Below are 25357 nucleotides of genomic sequence, written 5' to 3' on the forward strand. Positions count from 1 at the left end.
GACGGAGGCAGCCTTGGTGGCCACCTTCTCCTTCAAGCTCCTTGGCCAGGCGGGACCTGTCATGTCCACATGCGCACCTCCAACACTTCCCAAGCGATGGCCAGCACTAAAGCAGAAGCAATAGGATGACATCTGCTGGCGCTTCTGCATCCAGGCCGGGCATATGTGTGCTCTGGAGGCGCCCCTAAGGGAGGTGCCTCAGAGCAGCAGGAGGAAGAGTCTGGCTCCTGGAACACGTGGTGTTCGCTGCTTGGGGGAGACTTTCCTGCCCACCTTCTTCCTCCTATGTCCTTGCTCTGTGGGCCATTCCTTCTCTTCTAGCCTTCCTGGAAACAACATTCTTCCAACTGAAGATATAACTGAGGCCTGAATTATGGTAAAGGAAGATCATTACAATAGCCTTTAAAATACTTGCCTAAGCTGAGCTCCTGAAGAAACTTGGACCTGTTTCCTTGACCACGCCTTTAATATGTCTGCTGGCTCCTGAGAGTCCTCTTTTACAGTAATGTCGACCATTTTCCTAACTAAAGCAAGATCTGACCAGCTGCCAAATAGTCCTCCTCCTCCCCACAGTGGAAGAAATGGCTACTGCTGTTCAACACTGAGACTGCCAGAAGAGCTCTATGGGGCTCCACTGAAAACCTGCAGCAGGGAGGCTGATGATGGGAACTGCTTAGAGAGCTTCCGAATCTACTTGAGGTAAATATGGACCTGTATGTATCTCCTGCAGCACTCGCACCTGACATCCATGGCTCTGAGACCCAGAAAGAGCTGAGGAGGTCATAGAGGTCATCAATGCCCTGCTTGCTTTGATGTACCACTAAGACGACGACCTTTCCCTTAACAGTCCCACACAACTGAGCAGTGCCACCAAGTCATACCGGTACCCTTTTCTTTACCCCTTAAAGAAGACCCAGGAAAGAAATATAACTAAAGGAAGTAAAGGACCAGATCTTTTACCATCTTCCTGCGTGGGTGATCCATCCTCTTCCTCCATAACATCATTTCCCTAGGACAGAAGGAAGGTCCTGTGAGTCTATAAAGCAGCAAAATGAGTAAACTGATTGGCTGAAGACAGAACTAATCATCCTAATGGTATCTAACTCCAGGGCCTACGTTAACAGCATATACTTCCATCTGTGTTTAATATGCCTGAGAGGCTGAGTAGAGGCAGATTTTGCTTGGTGAGGCACCGTCTGCCTATAGGGATTAGATCCGAGCCACATTACCCATGTATGCTCAGAATGGTCTGTCAGGAACACCCTTGTTAATAGTTTAGCTGATACTGTTTCTCTTGTGTGTGTGTGTGTGTGTGCGTGTGTGTGTGTGTGTGTGTGTGTTTTGAGACAGAGTTTCGCTCTTGTTGCCCAGGCTAGAGTGCAATGGCATGATCTCGGCTCACCACAACCTCCACCTCCCAGGTGCAAGTGATTCTCCTGCCTCAGCCTCCCTAGTAGCTGGGATTACAGGCATGTGCCACCACGCCCGGCAAACTGATACTGTTTCTCTAAGGTAGAAGTAAAAGTTACTAAATGAAAGAGCAAACTGAGATCATAAGACTTTGAGAAATTCCTTAAGATCACAAACCCCATCCAGATCCTCCATTGAGAGTAGCTGGCTCAAGAAGAGTTCTAGACCTCTCCCTGTGAGCCGGCATTCCACAGCACACCATGGGCTGTCTCACACTGAACTGTGGTCCTGTCTGCCTGCTAGACTGGGCTCCTAGGTGCAGTGGGTGGGGGTAGGCAGAAACCTCGCCACACAGATCTGTATAGGTCTGTATGTGCCCCAGCACCAATGAGCACCTGTGACACAGTCCCCCATGTAAATACTAGTGGAATGACGGACAATACATTCTTAAGGCCAGGGGCTGGCAAGAAAAGTTCCCTCTTGGCCGGGCACGGTGGCTCAAGCCTGTAATCCCAGCACTTTGGGAGGCCGAGACGGGTGGATCACGAGGTCAGGAGATCGAGACTATCCTGGCTAACACGGTGAAACCCCGTCTCTACTAAAAAATACAAAAAACTAGCCGGGCGAGGTGGCAGGCGCCTGTAGTCCCAGCCACTCGGGAGGCTGAGGCAGGAGAATGGCGTGAACCCGGGAGGCGGAGCTTGCAGTGAGCTGAGATCCGGCCACTGCACTCCAGCCTGGGCGACAGAGCAAGACTCTGTCTCAAAAAAAAAAAAAAAAAAAAGAAAAGTTCCCTCTTGAACTCACTCTACACCAGTGACCCTGGGAACAGTGGCCCCACTCACTGGACAGTCCACAGGCCCTGGTGCAGCCGCTCTCATCTCTACCCATATTCTACTTCTCACTGATCCAGGCATGTCCCCCAGGAAGACTTTGTCAGCAAAGCCTCCTGGCCCTGGTCCTTATTGGCATCCCAGCCAAGGCCAGCACTCCTCTGGCTATGCGAAGGGGCACCACTCCGTGCTGTTGGGGTTACCTCTGCATCCTGCTCTCCAGCTGGGAGGCCAGCAAAGTTGCTGTCTGGAGACTCCGCTGGCAGCCCCTGCAGAAGAGCACAGTTTTTACAGGCTCTTCCATCAAGCTCTCGTGACAGCAAACCCAAACCTTCTTCAGTACAAACTTGGCGTCAAATAGGAGGGTCAGACCTAAGGGAATGCCTTGTTTTCTGTGGCACTCCTGGCATTTTGGGGCGTTTTGCAGCCATGCATGGCAGACCTTTGGTTATGCTACTTTGGACATGTATGCAAAGAACAGAGAAGCCAGGGCGGTTCCCGTCCCTTCCCTTACCTCTCCTTCTTCTGAGGGGGCCCTGCTGGCAGACTGGGGGGAAGGGAGAGCCTCTCCCTCCTCTTCAGTGCCAGGGGCGACGTAGGAGCCAGACATGGAGGAGACGGTGTCGGTGCTGATCTGGGAGGATGCCATGGACATGACAGACTGGGCCAAGCTGCTGCTGGCAGGGCCTTTGGAGACAGGGGATGGGGAAGGAGCCTGGAGGTCAGGCAGGGCTTCTGCAAGCTTTCTGGGGAGCAGAGCCCTCTCCCTGCACTCAGGCAGTGAGGAGTGAAGTGGCCTTATCTTGCCCTCCCCTAAAAGTGGTTTTAGGTTTACGGTTTTCCAAAATTCTGTTCCTTTATATTTTAGAGCTCAGAACTTAGCCTCGGGGACAAGACATTTGCTTTTCCCTGTCATCATGCTAAAGGAAACCTCATGACAGCAGGACTGGGGCTGAGAGAACCAACAACCCGCTAGCTACAGGCAAGCCCGCTAACCCATGGTAGGAAAGCAAGTCCTCTTCCCTCTCAAGCCAGGGCCTACTTGTCATGCAGTCCAGGTATTAGCTTGCCACTCCCATGTCCCTTCCCAGAGGAAACACCAGGACACTGTGGGCTGGGTAAGGGGGAAGGACATGCAGCCACTCCCTGCTCCTCATGTACCTTCTGGGGAGGAAATAGTGGACGACAGAGGCGTCCCTGTACAAGACGACTGGTCAATAGCTCCAGATGACGACAAGGTGAGATTCTCACTTTCTGGAGTCACACCACATTCCTGGGGGGTGTGGGGGACACAACAGGACATGGAGCAAGTGCGAGTCACCTGTGCTGGAGAAAGGGGTCAGGGCGGAGGTCTGGGTAGAGATGAGGAGGAAAGGCGACACTGGGAGGGACTGAGTGGCATGCAGAGGCCGCAGCTTCTCTATTCCGTCCTCACTTCTCAGCCCAAGCCTGGAATGACTGCCTCCCAGGGGAGGCGCACACGTCAGTCAATACCTCCTGCCCAGGGCACAGCCATCTGCTGCGGCCATACAAAGATGCAGCTCGGGTGACACAGGTCACCCCGCAGCTGTGACATGGGGACACCCCAGGTTTCCCCAGGATTATGATCAGCTTTCCTTCTGAGGCAAAAGCATACAAAGACAGCAGAGGCCTTCCTGCCTGCAGGGTATCTCCACACGGACCCCAGTTAACTCCTGCCCAGCTGCTTTCTGATACAAACACCACCTTGCTCCCCAGCCTGCTGCTCCTCCCACGCCCCCATCTCTGATCCCAGCCCCCATCTGCCAGGCATCTGGGTGCACAGCCTCACCCATCCGAGGCAGATGCAAAGTTCTATGAACTGTGTCTCCATAATCCCTTCCCTTTCCTCCAGGCGCTTCTCTTTTGTCTTAGTTCAGGCAGTCCTTCTTGCCTGGGCTACCGAAGCCCTTTCCTGGCTGGGTCTGTCTCCTGTCTAGTCCAGGCTGCATGCTGCGGTCAGGTGGGCCTTTGGGAAACGAAGTGCTCACCGTGCCCCTGGCTTGCTCCGAGCCCCGACTTCCTGCTCTGTGCCTTTGCATGCACTGTCCTCTCCACATGGATGTTTCTCTCACCTTTTTCATATCTAAAAAACTTCAAGGTTTAGCTAAAATGCTACTCTGCCGTAACACATTTTCTGATTTCCTCCACTTACAATGATCTTGTCCATCTCTGACACAGCAATTTATTGTCTCTGTTTTGGGCACACTGCTTTTCTATAAAGTTTACTCAGTCATTTAACACATACTTACTGAGCAACAATGACGTGCCAGGCACATGCTATTCCCATGTATATGTCCTGTCCCAGCCAGACCTGAGCACCTAAGGGCAGGGACCACTTTATTTACCTTCCTATGCCCCACTCTACCTAGCTCAGTGCCCTACAGAGAGAAGCTGCATAAACCTTTGTTATGTGAGGTCTCTGTGGGACACACAGAGTAGAAAATTCCAGCCTTCCATTCCTCCACGTGGGCCTCCTGGCACCCCCCAATTACCCTCAGGGCTTTCTCCTTGCTGTTCCCAGGCCTAGGGCCCTCTCTCCTCGTATATCTGCATAGCTAGCTCTCACACTTCCCTTGGTCTCGGCTCCTGGACCGCTTTTTAAGAATGGCAGCCCCCACTTCCAGCTGTGACACTCCCTTCCCACATGTCACACACGCTGATCCACAGCCCCACCTGGTACACATGTATTTTTTTACTTACTGTCTTTTGTGTCCCCCACCCTCACCCCAGCTAGCAAGAATATGTTATGAGGGCAGGGACTTTTGTTGTGTCCCAGCTACTATACTCAGCATATAGCACAGTGCCTGGCAAATAACACAGGCTGCATATGCTGTTGAATGCATGAATCCAGTGAAATCTTTGCCACTGCCTCAGAGGGCGTTGAAAAGGTGTTTGATAAGTGAATGAGAGCAGAGGGACCTGATGAGCCATGCAGGTAGAAGGAAAGTCCCTGGAGTTCAACACCCAAGAAGAGGAGAGGAATATCAATTACCTCTCCGAGATGCTGAGCTGATGGTCTCTGAGAGAGCTGTGTCTCCGACTCACTGCAGGAACGCTCATCTTCCTCTTCATGCAGCACGGAAGAGTTTTGGGAAATGGATCTATAGGAGTCCAGTGGAAAAGCAGCTATATCCAACGTCCATTTAAAGAACAGTACATACTGCAAGGGGAGCCGAGGGGAAAACCCAAATCTTTTTTATTTTTTGAGACAGGGTCTCATTATGTTTCCCAGGCCGGACTCAGACTCCTGGGCTTCAGCGATCCTCTTGTTGACGTCTTTAACAGAGGAGGAGTACAGCCTCCTGAGTAGCTGAGTAGGTCTGGGCTAACTTTCCTGGTTCAAAACCCAAATCTTAAGTAGGACTAGGGAGGTAGAAAAGAGAACCAGGGAGGGATGTAGACCTCTTTTGGGTGTCAGAAGTGCTAAGTTTTACCTTTAGCTCCTTTGATGACTTGCTGTCTAAACTTGGGAAAAACCACAGCCGTTTACAGGGTCTCAATATTTTCATCTGTAAAATACCCTCTGCTTTACTCTGCCACAGAAACCTTGTCACGATTTGTACCTAGCTGGACTTAGATGTTTAAGAGATATGGATCACAAGGTTCCTTCAGTCTTTGGACTAAGCAGTGCTCCCAGGGGCCTAGATGGCCCTATCCACAGTGTTCAATGTCCTCTTCCCTATAACCCATCCCCTATCCTTGAAAACAAAAAGAATACATAAGAGATTTGTCTCATCAGAATTTTCCTAAGTGCCTACATACCATCTTATTTTCATCTCTTAACGGATGGGATAACCTTCCCACAAGCAGCTCTGGGAACAGCCCAGAGGGTTACTCTGCCCTAAGGCCCCAGGATGTGGGCCAGCACCAAGGAGAGTTGAAACATCTCATCATGGATTCTGGGGGCAATACTGTGGAGCACTGGCTACTCACTTGGAGAGACTCTTTTTGAGTTTGAGTCCCTGGTTGCTGCAGTCAGACAGGCGGTCAAGAGGTGAGATGGTCCTGACAGGGGGCAGGTGGCCATCACTGCCATACGAAGGGAGCATTCCTGAGAGGTGGCCATCTCCAAGCACGTGAAGTGGAGGAACTGCTGGGGATGGGGTGAGGGGCCCATTGAGGGCCTCCAGAAGAGATACTACTTCATAGCCTGGTGGAATATTCTCTGAGGACTAGGGGAATCAGAGACAGGTTGAAAAATCAATTAGGTCCTTTTTGTTTTATGACATGATTATGCTACTTACTCTACACAGAAAAAAATGTTTTATATCTGTTCTTGGGGGGTTTGGTAAGAACAACTGTACTAGAGGAAGAGGTAAAATATCAAAGAACTACACATTGTAGATCCTGCTTATTGGTAAGCTTTTTCTTAATAATCTCTATTTTTTTTCTGATTATAACGGAAATATGTTAATTATAGGAAATTTGGAAAATATATTATTAGGAAAAAAATTAGGAAAAAAAATCACCAGTAATCAAATCACCAAAGTGACTTTTGTTAGCATTCTGGTGTCTCTTCTTCCCATTTTTTTCTGTGTACTATTTACACAGTTTTGATCAACCTGTAAATAACAATTTTATATTCTGCTTATTTTATTATACTTTCCTCTTTTTTAAAAAATAGAGATGGGATCTCACTATGTTGCCCAGGCTGGTCTTGAACTCCTGGTCTCAATCGATCCGCCTGCCTTGGCCTCCCAAAATGCTAGGATTACAGATGTGAGCCACCATGCCTGGCCAGAACATAAATATTTTCCTTCGTTTCTGAAGCCTCTTCATATATGTCCCCTTCTTACAGATCCCCTAAGTTTTCTAACTGTTCTCCTAGTGCTGTGTATCTAGTTGTGTCTAGCACATCCTATTGTAAACAAGTTTTGATGAACATCCTTGAATGCCTTTTTTTTCAAATTATCTTCTTCTTGTTAAATTCTTAGCTCTTAGATGATGAGGTATAAATGTTTTTAAGGTTCTTGATATATATTGCTGTTTTCCACTGTTTTGTTTCTTTCAGTGCCTTTTCTAGTTACACTCCTGTAAGTAATACAGAAGACCTATTCTGACTGCTTCCCTGAAAGCGGGGAGAATCACTACAAAAAAAAGTTTTTAAAATTTGAAAGTTGGAAAATGGTATTCTCATATTCACATATCATTGATTTTTAACGTGGTTGAACTTTTTAAAAAACTCTATGTTGAGTATGTTTTGTTTATGCCCTTTGCCCATTAATCTACTGTATTATTCGATATGAACTATGGCAAAGACATTAGCTTTTCCTCTGATACATTGTAAATACTTTTTAAAAAAACTACTATTTGTTGTCTAACTTTTAATTTTGGTCACCTATTAGACCTCTGACGTGCTAAACTTTTTAGGTAGTAAAATGTATGGCTCTTGCTTTCACGCTTAGAGAATCCTTTCCAATCTAAAGTCAACTAAACAATCGTCTATAATTTATTCTAGGTTTTTGTTTTGTTTTGTTTTTTTGAGACGGAGTCTCGCTCTGTCACCCAGGCTGGATGGAGTGCAGTGGCGCAATTTCCGCTCACTGCAAGCTCCGCCTCCCGGGTTCAGGCCATTCTCCTGCCTCAGCCTCCCGAATAGCTGGGACTACAGGTGCTCGCCACCACACCCAGCTAATTTTTTGTATTTTTTTTTTTTAGTAGAGACGGGGTTTCACCATGTTAACCAGGATGGTCTCGATCTCCTGACCTTGTGATCCGCCCACCTCGGCCTCCCAAAGTGCTGGGATTATAGGCGTGAACCACCGCGCCCGGCCAATTTATTCTAGGTTTTGAATGTTTTGTTTTGTTTGGTTTGCTGTAATGTTTGTTTGGTTTAATGCTTTTAATATAGTTAATTAGTTACTCCAGCTGGAATTTATTTGGTAAGGAGTAAAGTGCTAAACTGATTTTTCCTCCTGGAATAGCTAACTAATTATCCCAATACCATTCACTGAATAATCATCTCTCCCAGCAGTGCGTTAATCTAAAGACAGACAGTATCTGCTCTTCTTTAACTGCAAAGCTTTCAGGTTTCACTCTAATATCAGCACTTACACTAGGAAACTGAGGGCACTTTATCTCAGGCACTGAGGCCACAAAACAGGATAAAGAAAAACAGTTACTTTCTTCGAAGATTTGAATAAAGAAAATAAATTGTATTTAAATCCAAAATAATCGTCCCATTGTTTCTGCCTGAGGGAGTTGGAGTTGAACCTGGCTGGAGTGAAACTGCAAGCAGATGGCTCTAGGATGGTAAATATTAACTGGACACCAAGTTCCCAAAGAGGAAAAGGGAGGTTTTCATGACCAGTACTCAATCTTCCACAGTAATAATTTGGTTGTAACACATGCTCTCAGCTGGGCTGCTAAATACTGCAGCATACCCAGGTCTAATTCCTTGCTGCAATGCCACATAGAAAAGCATGAAAGGTTTAAAAAAGCCAATGAGGCATTTGCTTCAGAGGGGCCGTGGTTCTGAGCCCAACTTACTGAATGCTCTTCAGAGTCAGATGTCTGGGATGAGATGATGGGGTTAAAGCTGGTTGGGGACAAAGGGCCCAATTTTTTCCTCATGGCTCGGATCTGAAGCAGTGCCCGGAAGGCTGTGAAGAAGAAAACAGGCAATCAGGACATCCTGATGCAGGATTAAGGATGAACAAGAGCCCAGACAGAAACCATGATCCCTCCCAGCGCGCATCCGTTTGTCAGATCCAGCAGCAGCACATGCTTCAGTGTTTTGTAAATGTCCTCTTGTCCTCTCTCCCACCCACCAGTCCCCCTGCCGCTCTGGGGCTTACGCAGTCGGCAGATGGGGCAGTTGTTGGCCTGGTAGCGCAGGGTGTCTGCACAGGTGTTACAGAGGCAGAGGTGGCGACAGGGCAGAATCAAGGTGTCCCGGACATCCGAGAGACACACCACACACTCGGCACTGTTATCACTCACTTCGTCTTCAGCCACCTGGTCGAGGAGAAAGCAATTTAGCCAGTGTCACAAAGCCCTTCCTGTCCCATACTTTACAGACAAGGCAGTGTGGCTAAAGAGCTAGGATAAGTAGGCTGGGCGCGGTGGCTCAAGCCTGTAATCCCAGCACTTTGGGAGGCTGAGACGGCAGGATCACGAGGTCAGGAGATCGAGACCATCCTGGCTAACATGGTGAAACCCCGTCTCTACTAAAAAATACAAAAAACTAGCCGGGCGAGGTGGCGGGCGCCTGTAGTCCCAGCTACTCGGGAGGCTGAGGCAGAAGAATGGCGTGAACCCGGGAGGCAGAGCTTGCAGTGAGCCGAGATCCGGCCACTGCACTCCAGCCTGGGCGACAGAGCGAGACTCCGTCTCAAAAAAAAAAAAAAAGAGCTAGGATAAGTAATAAGAACAAAATCTGCATTGACATTGGACTTTGTCGTTTACCCAGTGCGTCCACACACTTAGCTTCACTGCTTCTGGGAAGTGTTTATCTAAAATTGAGAGGACAAGACTAACCACTCGAGCTCCTATGAGGCTCAGAGCTAGGCCTCTCAAGTCTCAGCTGAAGGGACCTAGGGGACCACACAGATAAAAGAAAAGGAGCAAAGAAAGGACCCTGGTGGAAACCGAGTTGGACAGAACTCTGTGGCAGAACAAAGCCAAACCAGCCTACTTTTCTCATTTCCCAAGAGGTAAAAGCATAATGATCTGAAATGAGGAACAAGAAAATACCCTTCTAAGACCTAACTGATTTCAGAGTTTGGCATACTAAATTCCTGGACGCTGGCTTATAATTTCTCACTTGGCCTCCTGGAAAGAGTACCTTCAGAATTTTGGATAAAACTTACCTTAGAATCTTGTGTGTTGTACTTGTTTTCAATTCCATAGATCTCCTGAAGGAGGTAGCTGACCCCGTCTACCTGAACAGCAAATAGAAAGGTTCAAGGACAGGCTGTCTCTACTGAGAGACAAGAGTGGGAACTCCCTCCCCTCTTACCTCTTTCGGTAACCAAGGACTACTGATTCATAATGCAAAAAAATCAAAGGCCTAGATAAGTAAAGGATGCTTTTATTTACTTATGTTTTCTATTTGAGAGGAGAAAGAAAATCAAATATTTAATTCACCCATCATTATATACAATAGGGAACACAAAAGTTCACAAATACAATAATAATACTTGCACTGCAGCTTACTATTATGGACAATTAAGAAGGCATAGACTAGAAAAAGGATGGAAGGGTATGCATTAAAACATAGGCATTTGCTATGTAATCCAATTTGAGTTCAGACATTATAAAAATAAAGGAATAGAAAGGAGAAAAAGAAGAAATTGGCAAGGAAAAAGATGGGAAGGGAAAATATGAAAGCAAAGGGCGATAGCAAGATCTTGAGGGAGAGGCTAATGGTGTGTACCCCACACCATGACGCCACCCCATCCCCAACATGCAGCAAAATTACACTGCTTGGCCCTGTTTCTTTCTTTCTTTCTTTCTTTTTTTTTTTTTTTTTGAGACAGGGTCTTGCTCTGTCATCTTGGAATGGAGTGCAGTGGTACCATCTTGGCTCACTGCAACCTCCGCCTCCTGGGTTCAAGCAATTCTCCTGTCTCAGCCTCCTGTGTAGCTGGGATTACAGGCATGTACCACCATGCCTGGCTAATTTTTGTATTTTGTGGTAGAGATGGGGTTTCACCATGTTGGCCAGGCTGGTCTCAAACTCCTGACCTCAAGTGATCCACCTGCCTCAGCCTCCCAAAGTGCTAGGATTAGAGGGATGAGCCACCAAGCCCAGCCAGCCCTGTTTCTTAAAACCCCAACTACCAAGGCCCAATCCCACTCCCACTAACCTGGCCCATGTCAGTGCCTAAGTTGGCCCTGCCCCATTTACTTTTAGGAGCACGTTCTTCTGCCTCACCTCTGTTTCTTAGCTATCCCTTCCTCTAAGACATAGCCTGTCTCTGATTTTATATCCCACTCTCCAGTTTGATAGTCTGTTGCTAATGCCAATCTAACAAGAGGAAAATAGACAAACCATTTTCCTCTAGCTACACGAACCTTTCCATCCCATCCAGGCCTCCTGGAGAACCAGGCCTTCCCCCATGAGGCAACTCACCAAGGCCTGGCCTGCCCAGGTAGTGCCCTGGACTCAGGATCTGTTTCCTCGTCTGCTCTTAAAACTTGTTTTCATGTAGTGATTATATTGGAAAACTAATTTATACTAAGATATTCTTATTACTGACCTCATTAAAAGAGAGGCAAATAATTAACCTAAAAGAATGGATAGTATAGAATTTCAGATATCTATCACCCATCTGCAGGGAGGCTTTTCTTTGCATCTTGACGAAGCCCAGCCCTGCCTCCTACCCAGCTGCTCTACACCCTCCTCGAGATGACCTACCCCTCACCCACCCTCCCTTGCCAATGCCACTGGCACCACTCTCTCTCCTTCCAATGATGTCTCCTCCTACCTCTATAAGAGTGGAAAGAAAAGTGCTGGCACATGGCAGGGGCTGGGACTTCTAGCAGACATATGCACAAGGTGCTGATCATTCTGCAAGAGGAAGAATGGCCAACTTTGAATTTTAGAAAAGGAATGGATAAATTAAGCCAATGACTCTAATTACCCCAAATTGGACCCTAATGCTTATCCTTTCGCTTGAAATAGTTCTCACTCTGGCATTTAAAATAAAAAGAGTTCTCCCTAAACCCAGTGTTGGGAAATAAATCTTGTTCTTTCATTTCTCAAGTCCTTTACTCAGATAAAGGCTCCCTCAACACCAACACTTCTGGAACAATGAAGACATCAAAAATCAGCATTCCTTTCAGGCCACCCAAGTCGTTTGTAATAGCTTGTAACATTCAAAAGCACTCCCTTTTTTTCTTTTCTTTTTTGATTAAAAAAAAAAAGAAGAAAAAGAAAAGGAGAGACTTAGCAAAAAGTAAAACAAAAACAAAAACAAAAAAAAGAGGGAGAGAGAAGAAGAAAGGAAAGAATAAAAGGAAGGAAGGACCCTAACACTAACAGTCTGCGGTCTTCAAATACTTACTACTTGTTTCTGTTTGAGGGGCTTGACACAGAAAGTTCCATCTGTGTGCTGGAATGAAAATATGAAAGTTATGACAAGGAAGGGAGGGTAATAAAGCTCCAGGTATTCTTCTGTTACATCTCCCAGTTACAGTCACCCTCCCTTATCTGCAGTTTCATTTTCCATGGTTTCAGTTACCCACCATCAACCACTGTCTGAAAATATTACATACAATAAGATATTTTGAGAGAGAAAGATGACTTTCAGACTTTTATTACCTTATAATTGTTTTAGTTTACTATTATTCTTAATCTCTTACTTTGCCTAATTTATGAATGAAACTTTATCATAGGTGTGGATGAAGTCTACGAAAAACCATAGTGTCTATGAGGGTTCTGTACGATCTGCAGTTTCAGACATCCACTGGGGGTCTTGGAACGTATCTCCTGAGGATAAGGGGGACTACTGTACACATGTTCCTGGATGCTCTCAGAGTAGAATTATACAATCCTAATTCTTTAAAGATCTTACAACTATCCAGTGTAACCCTTTCTTTCTTTCTTTTTTTTTGAGACAGAGCCTCACTTTATCGCCCAGGCTGGAGTGCAGTGGCGCCATCTCAGCTCACTGCAACCTCCGCCTCCCAGGTTCAAGCAATTCTCCTGCCTCAGCCTCCTGAGTAGCTGGGATTACAGGTGCCTGCCACCATGCCTGGCTAATTTTTATATATATATATATTTTTTTTTTTTTTTTTTTGAGACGGAGTCTCACGCTGTTGCCCAGGCTGGAGTGCAGTGGCGCGATCTCGGCTCACTGCAAGCTCCGCCTCCTGGGTTCACGCCATTCTCCTGCCTCAGCCTCCTGAGTAGCTAGGACTACAGGCGCCCGCCACCGCGCCCGGCTAATTAATTTTTATATTTTTAACAGAGGCAGGGTTTTGCCATGTTTCCCAGGCTAGCCTCGAACTCCTGGCCTCAAGTGATTCACCCACCTTGGCCTCCCAAAGTGCTGGGATTACAGGTGTGAGCTACCGCGTCTGACTCAGTCTAACCCTTTCATTTTAAGGAGACTGAGGCCTAAGGAGTTGAAGGTCCTGTAGCAAGCTGATAGCAGGGCTGGACCTACACCCAAACGTAGCCCCCAAAGCGATGTTCTGTTACCATCATAGCCTCTAAAGCCAGACCCATTCTGCTGAGCTCAGGGACCCAGCAAACAGGGGTTACATGTGTCTCACATGAAAGAAAGGGCTAAAGGGAATAAAGCGAGGCCCTCTAAAGTCACTCACCTTCTCAAAAGTCCCCAGCAGTATATGGCAATGGCCAAAATACTCTGAAAGAAACAAAGGCATGTGAGTGAAGAAGCCCAAACAGCACACCTTGATGCCCATGACCTTCCCCAATTCCCTGCAATCTGGCAAACCAAATGTGCCAGTCTGTCCCTAGAAGGGGCATTTTATATAACCCTCACTTTTTTTTTTGAGACAAAGTCTGGCTCTGTTGCCCAGGCTGGAGTGCGGTGGCATGATCTTGGTTCACTGTGGCCTCCACCTCCCGGGTTCCAGCAATTCTCCTGCCTCAGCTTCCCAAGTATCTGGGATTACAGACATGAGCCACCATGCCTGGCTAACGTTCTGTATTTTTAGTAGAAATGGCGTTTTACTACGTTGGCCAGGCTGGTCTCGAACTCCTGACCTCAGGTGATCTGCCCGCCTCAGCCTCCCAAAGTGCTAGTATTACAGGGATGAGCCACCACACCCAGCTAACCCACATTTTTTGAGACCGAGTCTCACTCTGTCACCCAGACTGGAGTGCATTGGTGCAATCTCAGCTCACTGCAACCTCTGCCTCCTGGGTTCAAACGATTCTCCTGCCTCAGCCTCCCAAGTAGTTGAGATTACAGGCACACACTGCCATGCCCAGCTGATTTTTGTAGTTTTAACAGAGAAAGGGTTTCACCATGTTGCCCAGGCTGGTCTCGAACTCCTGACCTCAGGTGATCCAAACCTGCCTCGGCCTCCCCAACTGCTGGGATTACATGTGTGAGCCACTGTGCCCAGCCAAACCCACACTTTTCACATCCGCCCAGGAGCTTGGAGTCACAGATGTGAGAGGATGCAGAGACTGCCTGACTCACAGTCACAAACACCCACAAAGAAGGCATGTTGTTCTGGGGCCACAGCTGCTGCCAGGAATATGCCACAAAAGAGCAGTGTGCACAGCCAAAGAGGACAGAAATCGCCCCTACCGTCTCCTTCATCCACCACGGCATGTACCACTAGAGGGTAAACTTCTCTGTCCAGATCAAAGCCAAGCTGAAGGGAAAGAAAAGAAAAAAAAAAAAAAAAAAGAGGACTTAACACATTTAGATGGCACAGTTAATCTCAGAAAGGGCGATACTGTCAAGCATTAATCTCATTTCTGCTCCTCATTAACAAGGCTCCTTGTCAGCCTTATTAATTACCCAAGTTTGTTAAATGAGGGCCATCAGTTTCTTTTTAAAAATCTCATAGACGTAAATAAGGCCTTCTAACCTATAGGTTTTGTTTGTTTGTTTTTTCTTTGAGCATGGCTTTCTCAAAGTATCCTAGGCGAATCAGCTTCTTTTTAAAAATCTCATAGATGTAAATAAGGCCTTCTCACCTATAGGTTTTTTTTTTTTTTTTTTCTTTGAGCATGGCTTTCTCAAAGTATCCTATGCTAATGGGCTATTTCCGTTCCTAGGGAATGGAAAAATTAACTAAGTCAGGTATATCCTTGATGCAAAATAAGCAGAGCTTTAAAAGGACATGATGAAGTCACAAGACAGAAAGGTAAGCATGGCCTTCAAGTGTCTGAGCAGCCCCTTTGCTGTTGGCCGGGGTCCTAAGTAGCCCCTAGGCCCTTCTGAGTCGATGTGGGAAACCCTCCCCAAAGGTAGCTCACCTCCTCTTCGGCCCACTCGGAGGGATCCACGGTATGGGAGGGCAGGCAGAACTGCTGACACACTCCTCGCTTGTAGTGCACAGTCTCCGACTGGAGGCTGTTGTCTTTGGGAATGTAGCTATTGATACAAGTGGGAGGCAAAGCAAAAGTCAGTATCTGGCACAGATGGGTCTGACAACTTCCTCTGCTCATGCCTGTTCTCAATTATCAACAGGCTCTAGCGAAGAGAAGAAAGGGTCCTTTATAATCCATTTCCTTTGCTCTTGCTTGGCAATGTTGACTTTTCTATTCAACCCACACATCCAAAGAAAGGTAGCTTACTAGATTTTTAACAGTCCTTAAGGACCTGAAGGACTATACCACCATTTGCCACTATACCAAGATGGCACAATTTGAAGGGAAAAGGTAAAGGGTAGGGCTTTGTAGAAGAAAATCTATTCAGGAACCAGATCTCATCTGGCTGCAGAAAAAGAATGTTTTCCACCTTTGCTGAGTGGATAAGACATGGACTCTACCCATCTGGGAAGGAAGTGGCTCACCTGGTCTCCTGATCTTACCTGGCAATACCATTCTGGAACTCTTCCATGGCCTGGTAATAGATGGTGATGGCTACCCTAGCATCTGTGTCAAAGGTGAACTCAACATTGTAGTGGACTTTAGCTTTGCTGGCCTCTTCTCCAGGGCTCTTCACTTCCTCAGCACATCTAGAAAACCAGAGACTCAGCATTTGCAGGGTAGCATATCAATATTTTTAAATTTACCTTTTAAAAAAATTTTAGCAATATATTGTGGGCTTCTCTGAGTGATCGTAAGCATAGGTCTACCTCTTCATTCTGAATGATCACAGAGTGCTTCATGACCAATATTGCTGGGCACTCAGGTTACTTCTGATATTTCAGTGCTACCACTACATCATTGTGCATTTGGCAGTTTTGTTTTTATTTTAATAAAAGTTATTAATCACGTAGTTTAAATAGTTTCTTCAAGGCAAAAAATAGCAGGCCTTACTTCTTCCCTTTCCTTCTCTTCAAAGGACACCGCTTTTAGTGATCATTTTGGCATTTAACCACATTTCTAAAAAATATATTTGGGTTACTACTTCTTGATTTTTCAGTTTCAGGCACTATCTATGGGTTTCCTACTATAGAAACAAGGATTTCTTTCTCTTTACTCATTCTGCTCCATATAGGAACTCCCCCATCCCCACAGTATAGCTACATCATAATTTTTTTATAATAGTCCAGTACATTTGTGTCTGTATTACTGTGATTATATAAACATATAATCTATGATTATTTTTCTTTTCCTGCCTAACTTTTTCTTAATTAGTGCTCACCCTTTTTTTTTTCTTTTTTTTTTTTTTCCAGTTGCATAGTTTTCTATGTACTCATCACAAATTCCAACCCAAGCTCTCTGGGGCTGTCTAAATCTCTCAAGACGTTCAGATGCACCAAGTGGTCTATTCATTTCATCTTATTGAGGAGGTCCCTTGGACTTGCTCCCATCTGTACTTGGCCCTCTGCACCTGGCTCCCAGCCGCCACCCTGGAATCTCTCCCCCTCCATCATCCTGGTGGATCCCTTTTGCCTCTGTCCTCCTGTAGAAGCTCATGTTTCCTGTATCTCATGTCTTCCTCTGTCTTGGGTTATTCTTTTGTATCGGTGGAGCATGTGTTCTACCAGCTTCCTGAAAAAGGGTGTGTTGGGAAATAAACTTTTGAGAGCTTTTATTCAACATTCACACTTCATTCAAAGTTTGGCTGAGCAAAGTATTCTAGATTATAAATAATTTCTAAAAGACACTGAAAGCCTTTTCACTGCCTTATTTTTCACCTCCCAGCATTGTTCCCAAGAAGTCTGAAGTCGTTCCAACTGCTGATCCTTCTTCTGAAAGCTTACAGACAGTCCTCTTTCTCATCCACTCTGTGGGTACTTGGTGGTCCTTTCCATTTAGAAACTTGTACCCTCTGCTTCTGAGAAATTTTCTTAAATTCTATGTCACTGATGATTTCCTTCCTTTTATATCCTCTGTTCTCTGTAGAACCCGTTAGTTGGATGTCAGACCTTCTAAATGGGTGCTCTATTACTTGTATCTTTCTTTTTCTATTTTCCTTCTCTCTGGATTTTTGCTCTGCTTTCTAGGATATTTCAAGTTTTCTTCCTATAATTCTATTGAAATTTTCATTTATGCTCCTTGTTTTTAATTTCTAAAAGCAATTTTTTTTGGTTTCATAAACTTCGTGTCATTGTGGCTATGAAAGAAAAAGATATCTTCTCTCATGTCTTTGAGACTATTAATGAAGTTTTCTTCTTTCTGCATAGCTTTTGTTTCCAATTAGATTTTTTTTTTTTTACTTTATTATTATTTTATATAGAGATGGGGTCTCACTATGTTGCCCAGGCTGGTCTCAAACTCCTGGGCTTAAGCGATCCTCCTGCTTTGGCCTCCCAAAGTTCTGGGATTAAATGTGTGAGCCACCACACCCGGCCTAGTTAGGTTGTTTTAAAATGTTGGTTTGTTTTGCTACTGTCTTTCCTATTATAGGCATTCCTTACACATCTAAGAATCTGTGGCTGTCTGCTTGTATTTAAGATACTTAAACTGCTGATTAGAGCTCTGAGTGCACAGCAGGACTTGGGGATCCCGGGCTTCACTGTGGGCTGATCTGGATCTGCTGAGGAACCTCCAACTCTAGTCTCCTAGGTTTTCCTATCCAGGCAGGTCCAATTTCCAGAAAACAGTTTTTCTCTCTCTTGACAAAGGCCTGGCTGCCAGCATTCTAGGGGCAGAGTGGAGAGGCAGCTGGAGGGCTCAACACCCAGTTTGCCAGGATCCACTCACCCCCCGTTTTGTTTTGAGACAGGGTCTCACTCTTGCCCAGGCTGGAGTGCAGTGGTGTGATTGTGACTCATTGCAGCCTCGACCTCCCTGGGCTCAGGTGATCCTCCCACTTCAGCCTCCCAATAGCTGGGACTACAGGTGTACACTACCATGCTTGGTTAATTTTTGTATTTCTTGTAGAGACAGGGCTTTACCATATTGCCCAGGCTGGTTAGCCTGTTTTTAGTACTGGCCGTTAGCTGTGCCTGGGTCTCTCTTGTCCAGAGATTCTTTGTTTTTACCTTTCCAGGGACAGTCATCTGCCTGCCTTTGGCCAGGCTGTAGTAACGTAGTTCTGGCTGTGTGGTATAACGGAGGGGATCTGCCTACCTTGAGGGCAGACTTTCTACCAATCCTCTTCATTTTAGCCTACCACCTCAACTTCTAGAGAGACCTGGCACTGCTAATTTCTGAACCCCTTGGGGGATAATACCACAGTATAAATTGGTTGATTCTCAGCTTTTCTTTCTGCTAGTTCAGGATTCTGATATCCTGGGTCTACTAAGTCATTTAATATTCACTATGTGTTTCCAGCTTCTAAAATTTTGTTGCTGCTGCTCTCTTCCCAATCTCCAAATACTTACAGATTTATGCCTTTTTAAAATTTTTTAATTTTTATTTTATTTTATTTATTTATTTTATTGAGACGGAGTCTCACTCTGTCGCCCAGGCTGGAGTGCAGTGGCGCAATCTCGCCTCACTGCAACCTCCGTCTCCTGGGTTCACGCCATTCTCCTGCCTCAGCCTCCCAAGTAGCTGGGACTACAGGCGGCTGGCTAATTTTTTGTAATTTTAGTGGAGACAGGGTTTCACTGTGTTAGCCAGGATGGTCTCGATTTCCTGACCTTGTGATCTGCCCACCTTGGCCTCCCAAAGTGCTGGGATTACAGGCAAGAGCCACCGCACCTGGCCTTATTTTTTATTTTTTAGATGGAGTCTCACTCTCACCCAGAGTGCAGTGCAGTGGAACAATCTTGGCTTACTGCAACCTCTGCCTCCTGGGTTCAAGCAATTCTCCTGCTTCAGCTTCTGGAGCAGCTGGGACTACAGGTGCATGCCACCATGTCTGGCTAATTTTTGTTTTGTAGTAGAGACGGGGTTTTACCATGTTGGCCAGGATCAGGTGATCCACCCGCCCTGGTCTCCCAAAGTGCTGGGATTACAGGCGTGAGCCATTGTGCCCGGCCAGATTTATGCCTTTTAAATACATGTTTATAATTACTTGATGGGGTTTTCAGAGGAAGCAAAAGTAGGTGTTCAATCCTCCATCTTTACCTGGAAATCTGAGAATCAGAATTTATTCCCATAATCACAGAAAAACAAAACAAAGAACACTCTTCAAATTAACATTTATTGAACACCAGGTGTTTTCCCTTCTGTTACCTTAATTTTGACAACCACCATGAAAGGTAAAGTTGATTATCACCATTTTACAGATTAAAAAAACCCTGAAGCTCAGACACTCATTCAAGCAAGCATCTGTGGACCTGGGAAGCAAATTGCTCTGCTGCTTCCAAGTCTGGTTCTTTTAGCGCAAGACAGCTGCTTCATCCTATTCTAGAGCTGCAGCCAGGCTGCCATGGCAGAGGCCATGACCTCGCAGCAGCTCAGGCCCTTGAATGGTCTCCATCAAATGTATGAATGTGCCATATGTGATGAGAGAAACCAAGTGGACAGAGTAGCTGGCAACTGGCAGGCCCCAGAGGCCTCGTTAGTCTGCTCTTCTGCTGGATGAACTCCCCTGGGTCAGGTGGGGGGACTGTTCAGCAGACAGGTACCTCCTTGGCTCTCTCCTCCCCAGAGATGACCCTGGGGTGGAGAGAAGCATAGCTGGGAAACCAGTAGAAACTTCAGGGACAAATAAAATATAAAAAATTAAGAGAGACAGACTGAAAATAGATTAGTGGTTACTTAGGGCTGGAAGGACTGCTTGAGCCCAGGAAGTCAAGGCTGCAGTGAGCTGAGATCGCGCCACTGTACTGCAGCCTGGGTGACAAAGCAAAACTCTGGGCGGTGGCTCATGCCTTTAATCCCAGCACTTTGGGAAGCCGAGACAGGTGGATCACCTGAGGTCGGGAGTTTGAGATCAGCCTGACCAACATGGAGAAACACCGTCTCTACTAAAATTACAAAATTAACCAGGCATGGTGGTGCATGCCTGTAATCCCACCTACTTAGGAGGATGAGGCAGAAGAATCGCTTGAACCCGGGAGGCGTAGGGTGCGGTGAGCCGAGATTGTGCCATTGCACTCCAGCCTGGGCAACAAGAGTGAGACTCTGTCTCAAAAAAAAAAAAAAAAAAAAAAAAGCGAGACTCTGTCTCGCTCTCTATATCTATATATATATCAGACAGAAACATCGTAATGCTAATAAGGCTGATCTATACAAGCATGAGATGGTCTCTGAGTCATCTTTCTTGCCTATTCAGAAAAATCTGGGACCTTGATTTGCTCTAACCAAAGTTTTTCACCAGGGAATCAGAGAGCCTTGGTAGACATACTGTCTAGGGGTGGCGGGGGGTGGGAATGTATCAGATTAAAAATTACACTGTCTCGAGGATGGCACCAAGAAGGCAAATGACGATAATTAACATTGATGATGAGGATTAAACAACCAACCAAGGGCACTATGAGTTCCTTAGAGAACAGACACATGAGGGCCGGGCGCGGTGGCTCAAGCCTGTAATCCCAGCACTTTGGGAGGCTGAGACGGGCGGATCACGAGGTCAGGAGATGGACACCATCCTGGCTAACACGGTGAAACCCCGTCTCTACTTAAAATACAAAAAAATTAGCTGGGCGAGGTGGCGGCGCCTGTAGTCCCAGCTACTCGGGAGGCTGAGGCAGGAGAATGGCGCGAACCCAGGAGGCGGAGCTTGCAGTGAGCGGAGATCGTGCCACTGCACTCCAGCCTGGGTGACAGAGCGAGACTCCGTCTCAAAAAAAAAAAAAAAAAAAAAAGAGAACAGACACATGAGATAGGGAATAAAGAAGAAAAAGAAAATATAGCAATAAAATAAAGGATTTTATATTCTAAGTTCAAATTTCCTATTTTTACATTGGCTTGTTGGAGTAGCTGCAAAAATTCCCACTTTCCCTTAATAATTCTTCTTCCCTTTTAAAAAATATCCATAAAATAAGGATACTGAGCATTTCTAGGCAAGTGAAAGTTCTTCACAAACACAGTCCATTGCATCCAGTGCTGAACAACATAGGGGTGGATGGCCTGATCTCAGCAGAAAGAAGCGCCCGCACTCCTGTCTGAGACCTGGAGAAGCAGGCTCTGGGGCTGCCAGAAACTGCTGTGTGAGTTCCTTGGGAAGTCTGTCCCCCAGCCCCCAACCTCCCCAAAGGAAGGTGCCTGGGACCTGGCCCCAGCCTCTGGGAACTTACTTGACGAGCCTCAGCGTGTCCTTTCGGATATTGACCAGGCTTCTCAGAGTCTTCACAGGTTCTTGGGGAGGTGGGGCGGCGTAAGGGAACTGTGTCAGAAACAAAGTAGGAGAAGGTGGTGTGTTTATAAAGACCCACAGCTGTCCCTCGCTGTTACAGGGCTTTACAGTTCACCAAGAATAGCCCTAAGAGATGAGGCAGGAAGGCACAACTCTCCTAATTAAGTGAGGAAACTGAAATTCTGACATACTGAGTCAACCTGCTCAAGGTTACAGCTAGTGGGAAAATGGGATTCAATTTGGGGCCCAAAGAGCTAGATTTATCTTCTTTTTCCATTATATGAAGCTTATTTGGGTCAGTGTTCAAAACTTGGAGAATTAATAAAAAACCACTGAAGTTCCAAATACCAAAGGACACACTGTGGCCGAGTTAATCACAAAAGGCTTTTCCATCTGACCTCAGACGACAGGGAGTCAGACCTGCAAGCCCTTTCCTTCGGTGAGGCCATATGGTATCCCAGGAATTTAGGGACTGCAAATAAAAGAGAACCCCATCATGTGTACAGAGCTGAAGTTTGCAAACAGTAAAGAAAAAATTTCCCCTGCAGCTGATCATATAAAGCAGAGTTAGCACATGAGCCAAAAGTTATTTTGGGGTCACCAAAGGTTTATGATTGTCTTCATCATTTACCATCCACTTTCTTCTGCTTTGCCCATTTAGACTTTTGGATATGAAGTTCTGAGTTGTTGATAATAAAGAGATAAACAAAGGGGAAACAGCCAAAAATTTCACTGGGAATTGCCTTCTGAGGATCAAGAATGATTTCAAATGTTCCCAGTATTTTTAAAATGTTATTTGGGCAATCAAATGTTTTAACATGTAATTCCCAAAAAACCTACTGGTCTCTGCAGCTTTGCAAAACTGTGGTTCTCTTGGCTCAAGAAAAGTCTGCCTCCATAGTGTGGTATCACAAAACAGGACACCCAAGTTATAATCGAATTGTGCCTTCACAGGTTTTTACTGAATATGGTTATTTTACTTGGGAAACAATATAGTGAAACCATAGTCAAGGTGCATCTGACTTTATGTATGCAGTATGATTGCTTATAATTCACATGTATGAATGTGACTCTTATACTCAACAGAAATTATTTGCATTCAGATTACCTACTTTGTGGGCATTATTTAGTAATTTACCTTTTCGTTGATATATTAACCATACATTCTTTAAAAAATGATAGTTTTTTCTAATTACAAAGTAATACATGTTTAAGCAGAAAATTTGAAAAACACAAAAAAGTATAAAACTATCCCTAATCTTACTATTCAGCAACACCAAAATTAACACTTTGGAATATGTATCTCCATCCGTCCATCTATCCATCCATCCATCCACCTCTATATCCATGTGTTGTTTCAAACTGAGCATACTATTTTGCAGTTTCTTTTTCACATAAAAAGATGTGGCAAACATTTTTAAAGTCTATAATTTTGATAACGTGCAGATAACAGCATACTTTAATCAATTCCATATTATTCAATACTTTATGTTGGTTTTACTTTTTTTGCAGCTATAAATGTCATGGTGAATATCCTTGTCTATATTTCTGCATGCTTGTTTGATTATTTCCTTAGGACAAATTCCTAGAAGTGGAATTACTGGATCAAAGAGTAAGCATATTTTTAAGACTTTAAAAATTATTTTGCCAAATTGTTTTCCACAAAGCTGACTCCAACTTTGCCCTCCTGCAAGCAGTGCATCAGGAGGCCTTGACATGGGAAAACTGAAATTCTAGTTCAGATCCCATCTGTGGCCTGTTTCTCCTCCCCCAACTTTCCTAGGCTGTCATACTAAAGGAATTTAAAACAATTTTTAAATAAGCTTAAGCAAAAAGTAATTAGGCAGGAAAATCCGACACAAACACTAGTCTATTCTAAAGCCAAAATAAATGACTTCGGGATTAAAATTTTTTTCTGGAGTAGCAAAGTTAATCATTTTCATTTGTACAGGTACTTGGGCGTTATCCATAACTCCTACCTGCATTTCAAATAAAAGATGCATCTTTTCCCTTATTCTTTACTCTTTCTCCTCCATAGCCACCCCCTGCCACAAAAGAGAGAAAAATAAAAAGAAAGAAAAAAAATCCTGGCACTCTTCATCCTCCATTTTGAATATTATATTTGATAACTGTGGCAATGAAACATAAGCTATCTGGCTCTTAAGGAAAGGTATCAATGAGTTCAATTGTTAATAAACCCACCCCTACACTTTAGGCTCTCCCTATACACACACATACCCGCAAAAGACAACAACAACAAATCTGTTCAGGAGAACCTTGTTCGTGGGCTGCTACCTACCAAAGTTTGTGCCTTGCTGGCCTTTCATTCATGCAATCAGAGTCTACATGCAATACTCCATGCTAGGAATAAGGAGAGACTGAAAACCAAGAAGATAAGGCCCTGCCCTTTCAGGAAGCTGCATTATAAGGCAGCTGACATAGTAATTGTAATATTAAAGAGATTAAACATATTAGTATTTTTTGCCACAAAAGGCAAAAATAAAGGAAGTGATCATTTCTGGCTGAGGTAATCTGAAGGCTTCATGGAGGAGGTGGTAGTTGATCTGGGATCTTAAAGGATAAATGAAATCTGCAAATTCAGAGATGACAGAGAATATAGAGGGGACAGTAGGATCAGAGGCAAATTGAAGAAAATATTTTTCTGCTCTTAGAGTTGTCTCCCATTCTTCTGTAAATCGATTTTGCCTACCATTATTCTCTAAATTTCTTAGTTATCTTCCTTTCAAAAATTACCATTTATTGAGTGCTTACTATTGATGACAGTGGTGGGCCGTCTGGAGCAGCTGCTGTCATCACAACGGCCGCTGCAGGGAGGTCGCAGGGAGCAGACCAACGGCCCCTCCACAGCTTGCCACCCTGGAGGCCACCCCATGGGGCTGGCCGGGTTGCCTGCCAGCAGAGGAGCAGTGTGGCAGAAAAGCAGCACGATAGGGCAGAGAGGAGTCCCGAGAAGGAGCTGGGCCTTGGGCAGTGCTCCGCTTGCACATGGAGCACCAAGGCCAGGCCTTGGCGCAGAGCTGGGGCCGTGCTTCAGGGGCCCCAGACAGGAAGTGGGAGCAGCTTCCACTTTGGGCACCTGGCCATTGGCGCAGCCATTGTGCCCACTCTGCCGAGGGTGCCAGATTCCTGTGCCTCAGGAGGAGGCTCTGTGCAGCCTTTCCGGGGCTGTGTCCCCAGGTCTGCCCCACACTGGAGTGACCACTGAGCCTGACACTCCTGGCCAGATGACCCAGCCAAGGCCCAGGCCCAGGATCCACTCTGCCCCTGGCTACCCCTGAAGCGCCGGGGCAACAGGCAGAGCTCATGGCGATGTCACCCTGCCCCGGACACTGGCCCAGGCCCAGTGAGAACCTGGAGCCCCTGCCCTAGGCTGCAAGGGGGTGCTATAGGGGCTGCGTGCTCCATAGAGCTGGTGGAAGCCAGGAACAGGCAGCAGCCCCGCGTGGGGCTGCAGCCATCCAAGTCAGGGCTGTGGACCTGGGCCTCCATAAACTCTTGGAGACACGGAAAAGCACCCCCTCTGCCCCCCCATCCCAGCAGGCTCAGGAGTGCCTGCTCCTGCCGCCTGGCTTCTGCCTGCTGTTGGTGCTGGCTCTGATCTTAGAGCAATGTGGGGCCAAGCCCAGGTGTTGTCATAGTCAGGCTGGGAGTGCACATGCTCAGGGTAGTGCTGACAAGCCAGCCCCAGCCCCCTGCTGCCTCGGCCCCTTCCAGACTTTGGGCACTGATGAGCATGGGGGAAGGTGGGGGCGCTGAGGGCAGCTTAGTGCTGGCCTTCAGGGAGGGCGTGAAGGCTGGGGCCCTGGCTGCCAGTCCTGCCCACCGGAGTGG

General features: G+C 46.0%; 1 protein-coding gene across 20 annotated transcripts in view; it reads right to left on the reverse strand.

Annotated features, from left to right (window-relative positions):
* Positions 1-25357, reverse strand: part of RNF157 (ring finger protein 157) — a 101989-nt gene that overhangs the window by 10715 nt on the left and 65917 nt on the right. For 5 of the 20 annotated variants that reach the window (XM_074020611.1, XM_074020618.1, XM_005585041.4 and 2 more), the window contains 15 exons: positions 21447-21535; positions 15732-15878; positions 15175-15292; positions 14498-14564; positions 13539-13582; positions 12275-12322; positions 10076-10147; positions 9062-9221; positions 8754-8866; positions 6198-6436; positions 5257-5365; positions 3405-3516; positions 2758-2930; positions 2447-2512; positions 961-1009 (listed from right to left, as the gene is read on the reverse strand). In XM_074020611.1, the coding sequence (XP_073876712.1) occupies positions 961-1009; positions 2447-2512; positions 2758-2930; positions 3405-3516; positions 5257-5365; positions 6198-6436; positions 8754-8866; positions 9062-9221; positions 10076-10147; positions 12275-12322; positions 13539-13582; positions 14498-14564; positions 15175-15292; positions 15732-15878; positions 21447-21535 (1606 nt within the window). Of the gene's footprint in view, positions 1-960; positions 1010-2446; positions 2513-2757; positions 2931-3404; positions 3570-5256; positions 5366-6197; positions 6437-8753; positions 8867-9061; positions 9222-10075; positions 10148-12274; positions 12323-13538; positions 13583-14497; positions 14565-15174; positions 15293-15731; positions 15879-21446; positions 21536-23484; positions 23551-25357 lie in introns of those variants that run through there. The other 15 variants (XM_074020608.1, XM_065532027.2, XM_015438873.3 and 12 more) reach the window with 7 other exon arrangements.

This window comes from Macaca fascicularis, chromosome 16 (assembly GCF_037993035.2).
Source record: "Macaca fascicularis isolate 582-1 chromosome 16, T2T-MFA8v1.1".
Lineage (NCBI taxonomy): Eukaryota > Metazoa > Chordata > Mammalia > Primates > Cercopithecidae > Macaca > Macaca fascicularis.